This window comes from Camellia sinensis, chromosome 11, assembly GCF_055761805.1.
Source record: "Camellia sinensis isolate YWXY chromosome 11, ASM5576180v1, whole genome shotgun sequence".
NCBI classification, from domain to species: Eukaryota; Viridiplantae; Streptophyta; class Magnoliopsida; order Ericales; family Theaceae; genus Camellia; species Camellia sinensis.
The window spans coordinates 24600686-24609184 of NC_138971.1; the positions used below are offsets into that span (position 1 = coordinate 24600686).

Genomic DNA, 8499 nt, shown 5'->3' on the forward strand with positions numbered 1-8499 from the left:
AGGATGATTCCATCAAAATAACTAAATCATTACATGTTGAATATGTTAAGAGCACAAAACTCATACAACCTCCACCTCTCCTCAACTCAACTACCCCACTAGTCCAAATGCACCCCTATTCTTCTCTCTTTCACACTAGTGTACTATAGTATAAATAATACATGTACTATGTAGTACTAGTAAACAAGGTGTATTAAAAGAGAAGTCCAATTGACACTTAATCAATATGGCTTCTAAGATGAGAATTTCCTTTGTTACCATTACACTGTATTTGTTAATTTCACAAGTTTTTGTTCATGTAGTTGGGGCTGCTGGAGAGTGTGGAAAGACTCCCCTACCTTCGGCAGCTGCCAGTTTAAGCCCATGCTTGGCCGCTGCCAAGAACGCAGCAGCCAAAGTTCCACCAACTTGCTGCACCAAAGTTTATGCGTTGCTCAAGACAGCCCCAAAATGCCTCTGTGCCGTCCTGCTGTCGCCTTTGGCAAAACAGTCCGGTATCAAGCCCGCGATTGCTATTACCATTCCGAAAAGGTGCAACATCAAGAACAGACCTGTTGGAAAGAAGTGTGGAAGTAAGTAATTCGTTCATCCTTTTAAGCATAAACACTTTAAAAAAATAAAAATAATACGTCCTAAAATAGTTCATAACTAACTCCAAGAATCGCTAACCAATTAACTTTAAATGGTTAGTTGCGTAAAGTTTAGGTTTGACACTAATCTGATTCGTTTTATTTTATTGGTTTTAAATATCTATCGTTACGTATTATATCAGATAATACATAATAAAATTTTAAATTTCTAATCTAACCACTGATATGTAGACTAACATTGTTCGATATATAATCATGTATTGATACGTATCTGAATACTGTTATTTAAAACCATGTATGGTGTTACTTTTGGATTCATGCAAAAAAACTAACCCAAATCACTAAGTTTAGCATTCAATCATGTCATGTTAACGTATCATGTCAAAAGTTGTCACTTTTATCTTTTGCAATAATAATTATTTGGTAGTCCAAAAATATAGTGTGACATTATCTATGCAGGGTTCCAAATTAATGACATGGCCAATTTTTTATTAATTCACCTTTCTTTAGATAGTTGGGAGGACCAGACGACTCAATTTATTTTCTAGTTTTTCATTTCCCGAGAGCACTAATGTCGAATGATAATCTCATTTTTTTTTTATCATTTTCCTTGACCAAACATGAAGTGCTATGACCTGTTTTCCAAAGGGGTGTGCTATAAGGTTAGCAATGGGTCGTACCAAAAGAAAAACAATGGGTATAAACCCATCCCAATTTATTTTAGGGGCCAGAAATATTAATGTTCAGGGCCAGTACAAATGTTAAGAATCCCCCATTTTCCTTTTTGTTTAAACAATTTTAAAAAATTCTAAATATGATTTAAAATTATTTCTTAAAAAAGAGGAATTTTTTAGCACAGTTTGTCAAATAATAGTTTCATATCATTTTTATTTATTTATTTTGTGAACAAAAAAAAAATCATTTGAATAATATTTAAATACATTTGTCAAATAATATTTTCATATCAAATAATATATAAGTTTACTTTTTAAACCCACTTTATAGATCCAGTGATATGTTAAGAAAATAATTGGCTGATAATTATTTAATTATCAACCAATTATCTTCTTGACACATTACTGAGTTTAGAAAGTAGATCTAACTTTTGAGTATAAATAGCAATATATATATATATATATATATTCATGAAAAAAACAAAATGTTCATTTGAATAATATTTAATTACAAAAATATCCAATAAATTTTGCATATTAGTATTTTACGCTACGAAATGATGGATAGTTTGACATCCAACAAAGGCACTAGCTTGAAGATATATAAGTTAATCCCTATCACTTAGCATTCGTTTGGAAAGAGGTTAAGGAATTAAAATAATTATAAAAAAATAAAATAGGTTAAAAAATTAATAAAACAAAATATCACATTCAATTCATATCATTTTATTTTTTTTCTCATAAAAGTCAAAAAAATTAAAAAATCCATTCCAAATGAAATATTTTAGCCCTACACTAAAATAATAAAAAAAAGAAAAAGTCAAAAAGCTAACCCACATCCCCAACAAACCCTTAGGATAATCATTTTCCCTACCTCACTCCGCACTTGCATTCCCTGTTTCACCCCCACATAGATTTTCTCCAGCCCAATTAAAAAATGGGACAGGGACGGGTTTTATTTCCTTGTCTCGCTCTGCCCAAACTCTGCCCCAATTATATTTATTAAATATATTTATATATATAATATTTATTTTTTATTATAATAAAATTAAAACAATAAAATATTTTATTTAGGTCTTGTTTGTCATAATTTAAAAAAGTCAAAAAGTCACTATCATGTTTAAGTCACATCATCTTATTTAAGTTGCATGACCTCTCTACCACATCACTTTAAACTCAATCCATGCCAAATACATATTTAATAAAAAGTCAAAATATACAATTATTGAGATCATCCCAAACCACCCCTTAATATTCATTTTTATTCATTTATTTTCTATTTTATATAATAATTTTCATTAAGTATAAATTAATATTCATAATATATTATATTATCTATAATTTTTATTAATATTTTTATTTTTCAATTTAGAAAATTAACCTTCCTCCCTCCCCGCTTCCGTCACTCCGAATTTTTCCTATCCTCGATATGATACAGGGCAAAGATAGATTTCTATAAATCGACCCCAAACCCGACCCCTAACACTGGAATATTTTAAACATTGCGGCAAAATTGAATGCATTTCTTTTAAGAAATTGAAAAAAAAATGAAAAAAAAAATAAAAAAATTTGGTCTTCAAATTGGGTTGTCTTTCTTGCATAATTGGATTTCTTTGGGTTAAGCTCTTGGGCCATCCTCAGGTTTACTATTTTCAGCATGGGCTCTGATTCAGACCATGTCGGCCTAACATTGAACATATTCAGTTTTTGTTTTTATTTGATTTTAAAAAACATCAAAACATTTTCTAGATACACATTTGTATTTTTCAATTTACCCCCATATGAGGTTTTATTTTTTTCAATAAAGTCCTTTCAACTATTTTTTTTGTTATTTTATTAGGTACACATTTTTACTAAGCAATTATATTAGGTGCATGTCTACTATGCCAATATTTGTAAAACTTAAAAAATGGGTGAGAGGTTATTTTATTTATTTATTTGGTTGGTAAATTACATTTTTTACTCCTGTAATTTGATTCAAATTTTATTTTCGTCTCTATTGTTTTAATTTGAACAATTTAATCCGCTCACTTTAAGTTCAATATTTTAATTTGGTTCTTCCATTCAAGTTGGAGGTTAAATTTAATGATTTTAAGGCACTTATCAATGTTTTGAGGTATACATGCAGAAAAAAACTAACCGAAATTTGAATGGAATGAACTAATTAAAATTGGACTCAAAGTGTAAAAGTCAAATTGTTCAAATTTAAATAACAAGACCAAAGTAAAATTCAAATTAAAAAACAGTGATAAAAAGTATAATTTAGTCTTATTTATTTTAGGGTTTAGCTTCTCTCAAATTATCATTTCTACTTTTGAGAGCGTTTAGACCTAGTATGCCTATTTTGGAATCGATTTTGATGATTTAAACTGTTCACTTTTTTGGACTTATTGATTAGAATATTCATGAAGAAAATTATAATAATTGGATATCGATAGCTATATGTTTGAAAATTAAAATAATTGAAACATATACCTACTGATATCCGATCATCTATTGTGGGTGTTATCCCAACAATGAAAAAAAAACACTAGGTACTATTGGAATCCAAACAAAGGCCCTCAACGAACAATAATAATAGAATAAAGGGTTAGACTTCTTTTCTATATTTACATTTCAATATGAGAAAATTTGAGAGACTTGTGGAGCCTACCACTAGTTCCGTTTTGATGATCACCGTTTATTTTTTATGACTTGTTGAGCAGAATATTCATGCAGAAAAAATAAAAATCAAAGGGCTTTATGGGTAAGAAGCCCACTACAATTTTTTTTTTTCTCAAAAAAACAAAAAAAATAATAATTTAAAAATTGATTATTGTTTATTTCTTGGCTAAAAATTGTGATTTTTGTCTTTGCAGGTTACATAGTCCCATAAGAAACCAAGCTCAGAGAATCATAGTAAAATCCTAGTGTCATGAGTTGTCCTTGTATTTCTAAGTGCTAAATAAGAGTTGCTTTGACAAAGCAATAATAATATTTTAGAAAAACAGTTATAAATACTTGCATGTAATTTTCAGTTGAATTATGTGATATAGAATTGCATTTCCTTTGCTTGCCCCTACAACTCACTTTTTAAAGAAGAATGTTCACACATTTACAACTTCCAAGTTATATTTAAATTTTGAATTTGTTCGAGAAAAAAAAAAATTTGATGATTGGTTGAGTAGTTTCATACCTTTTCTTTCGACACATTCAACATCAAATGTGGGACACATACAACCAATCCACCATCAATACTTCATTTTTTAGGTTGATCATTGTGGATATCATATTAATTAAATTATGGCACAAATATAAAAAAGGGTTCTATATTAACTTGAGGAAGTGAGACCTTGTGAGAAGGTTAACTCTAAAAATACAGAAAAGAAATACTGAATCAATATTTTTGATAAGCGGGTTTTATTAACAAATCTTGTAAAATTTAATCCATTACTTTTTGTGTTTAATTTATTTATCCCTAACATCGTTATATCAATATTAAGTTAGAGTATAACTTTTCGTATATCTACGCATAATTTAGTTGATTTAGCACACTTTTAATGATGAATCTAAAACAAGGAATTTAATGAGTAAATGTGATTGATTTTGAATCTTGTTAAGAGTTCGTTTGAGAATTAATTATTTTAGTTAATTTTTAAACTTTTTATAAAAGAATACACAAAATAATAATAATAATAATAATAATGTGATAATTTATAATTACCTTTAATTTCTTTAACTATTTTAACTTATTAACAAACATGTAACAATGAAAATGTGTCAATAGTAATAATAATAATTGACACTGACTAGATGCAATGCAATGACAATGTCCCAAGAAGTCACCAATAATGAGTCCCAACAACAGCAACCCCTGGCTTGTTTGAAAGTGATTAAAATAGGAGTAAATTTTGAGATTGGTTTCTCTTCCGTCTGTGATCAGATTGGAGGGTATTGTTGGACCTTTAAAGACTCACCACAGAGCTCATTTCGATACCCCGAACCATTTAATATATAGAACTCGTCGAGTACTATATGCCTGTAAAAAATTATGTTGATCGGATATCGATAGCTATTTCATCGGATCAGATTTTTGTCAACTGTTAATTTTTTCACCGTTTATTTTTTTTATATAAAACTGATTTGATCATGTAGCTATCGATATCTAATCAATGTGATGTTTTACACATATATAGTATTCGATGAGTTCTACACATTAAACGGTTCAAATTATCAAAACAGGACCCGTGATGGACCCCCACAAGCCCAACAACACTCCAAACCCAAATATAAACATAGCAATTACTCAAAAATATAAGTGACATGCATTACAAATTTTAAAATCAGTAATATTGTATCTGAGAGGGTAATTTTTGGGAAAAATTGGGCCGAGCTGCAAGTTGGGCTTTGAGGCCCAAAACGCCAAGGACTAAGTAAGAAGGCCGTAAAGGATACTCCGGCCCATAGAGCAATGTTACTCCGGCTGGGAGAAGTAAATGTTACTTCGGCCCAAGAAAGAGTAAAACTACTCCGGTCTGGAGGCAACTCACAGTTAGGCCGATCTCAGAGTTAGTCCGGTCGTGACTTACAATGGTTAGGTCGGTCAGAACTTGTTACTTGGAAGTCTGATCTAAGCGCATCAAGGTTGAACGGGGCAGCCGAAGTAAAGATTTGGAGGAGAGGACCGAGCTAAGGATAGTTCGGCCTTCTGTGACTCGATATAGCCAAGTTTACTTCGGTCGAAAGGAAGTTCGGCCGTAAAGAAAACCATCCCACTTGGTTTGAGCAGTGGGGGAGGGTGTAAAAGGATAAGCATTATCCTTAAGAGATTGAATCCTAGGAGGACTCTGTATGGAGAAATACAAGTCCTACTAGGATTGTGCCATATGAAACTTATAAAAGCTCACAAGCATCACCTTGGAGGAGGTAATTGAACACAATCTTTCTGAGAACTTAGAGCTTTGTCTATTTGTCAAGTTTTCTGACTTAGGCATCGGAGAGGTTTCCGGCACACACCCGCCGGCTAGCTCACGTTTGTGTTTTCAGGTGACAAAGCGACGTCGTACGGAGGAGCGTGGACTTGGTCAACAGGATTATACGAGGAGAATTATTTCCTCCCGTACAGTATCTACTCAATAAAATAGAGTATCATGACTCAAACAGTTAAAAGTGTCTCATTTTTAAAGCTAATGTTATATCATTATGATTAATCATCCACAATAATAAAAAATCATGCATAATCACATGAGTAATAGTGTAATAACATTTGTAATGACACTTTCGATCAAGTTAAATCTAACATCACACTTGGAGACATTTCGAAATAGTGTCAAAATATTTTTCACAAGACAATTAAATATCAGAATAGTAGATCAATTCCATTACACCTTTCAAATATTATAAATTAAAAGACCATATGTAGTTCATAGTAAATTTGATTTTAGGCTCTTTTTGGCAAAGATTACAACAGTAAAATTTTTCTCAAAATTTTTCGACATTATTGAATTTTTTTATATTTCTATAAAAAAATCTTTTTTCAAGTCCTAAAATTTAGAAGGTTATAAAAAGTTTATTTATTTATTTATTTATTTTTGTGGAAAACCTTGACTGAAGGCAACTAATGGAGAAAAGTAATCATGAGGAAGACCTCGTGTCGGCAGGACCACAACTTCATGTCAAAACTTATAGAAATAGATCAAACATATTTTTTTCTTAATTATAGGATTGAATTTGATGAATATGATTTTTCATGGGCAACTATGATCATTTTCAATTAAAAAAAAAAATGGGTCTATTTTTCTTACCAGCACACTTATGATAGGTCAATTTAGGGTCTATTTGGTATAACTTTTTAAAAATTAAAATTTAATAATTAAAAAACAGAAATAAAAAATATACTAATTTTTCTCAATTTCTAATATATAATTCCTTTAACTTATTTAAGTTATTTTTATCATATAAGTTATAAGTAAAAATTGTATCATTGAACTTTTATCTGAATTTCATTTTGATTCCTTATTGTTTAATTGTAATAATTAATCTTCACAGTTTAACGCATGTTACAATATAATCCTTTTCGGTTTGATATTTAAATGAAAATTGAAACACGAGAGACTAAAATTCAAGTAAAAATTTGAGTAAAAAGTATATTTGAGTTAAAATTTAATGACTTAATTATTATAACATAAAAAAAAAAAGAACAAAGTAAAATTTAAATAAAAAATTGCGATTGAAAAATATATTTATAAAATTTTTTTGAATATGACTCATCATTCATGCCAACTCATAAACAGAAACGGGTGAAAATCATGAAGGGAACACCCCATGGTGATCATAAACTTTGGCAATCAAAATTTCACCCATTTCCCAATATCAAGAAGCCAAGCCCATTTGCTAACTGTACCGTCTGATCAAAATCAATTGTCACTTACACAAAATACCATGTGAGTGAATGGTGAGAGTCACAACTGGCCAAACTTGCCCCCTCCCCCCACCGTTGGATAAAAAAAATCAATCAACACAGTTCACACAAAATTTAGAGATTATTTACGATGATCTAAATAAAAATATTTTTTGATTTTTTATAAAAAAATATATATATAAATATGATAAAAAAATAATATGACCTAAATAAGAAATGATGTGATTTAAAGAAAATAAAAATAAATAAATAAAAAGATGTGCTAAAGGTTTGTTTTGGAAAGTAATTGATTTTTTTTTAGTTTTTTAAAAAATATATATACAAAAATAGAGAGATTATGTAATTAAAATAAGTTAACAATCAATAAATTGACCCCTTTTTTTTTTCATATTTCCAAAAGAGACAAAAGTAGCACATGCCAAACATCTCTTAATAATGTCTTTGACACACTTTTGGCGTTTTGGTAACATAATAAAAAGTTAGATTCGCTTTGATAGAGTTTTAGAATTATGATTTGATAATAGAATTGTATTTTAAGTTTGTGAGTTTTGAAATTATGATTTGAGTGTGAAAAATTTGTTTGATTATGAATTTTAAAAAGAATTTGAATTGAGTGATGTGACATATAATATTGAAAAGTGAATGTTTTGAAAAGTAAGTGTGAAATTAATTTTCCAAAACTGTAACCAAAGAACACACTCAAACTAAGAAGTATAATTGGATTTTAAAAGTTTTACTAAATAGAGCCTTAATTTTTTGACTTTTTAACTTTTTAAAATCATATTATCTCTCTATTTTTTTAACAAAACAATTAAAAAGTCACAAAAAAAAAATC

General features: G+C 29.4%; 1 protein-coding gene across 1 annotated transcript; it reads left to right on the forward strand.

Annotated features, from left to right (window-relative positions):
• Positions 1-226: 226 nt before the first annotated feature.
• LOC114284304 (uncharacterized) lies at positions 227-4139 on the forward strand. The gene is made up of 2 exons (XM_028227206.2): positions 227-572; positions 4123-4139. Exons 1-2 carry the CDS (start codon positions 227-229, stop codon positions 4137-4139), a joined length of 363 nt encoding a protein of 120 aa, XP_028083007.1.
• Positions 4140-8499: the final 4360 nt, after the last annotated feature.

What these genes read in the sequence shown, in the direction of transcription:
- LOC114284304 (XM_028227206.2), top strand. Translation starts at nt 227, where the DNA reads ATGGCTTCTAAGATGAGAATTTCCTTTGTTACCATTACACTGTATTTG.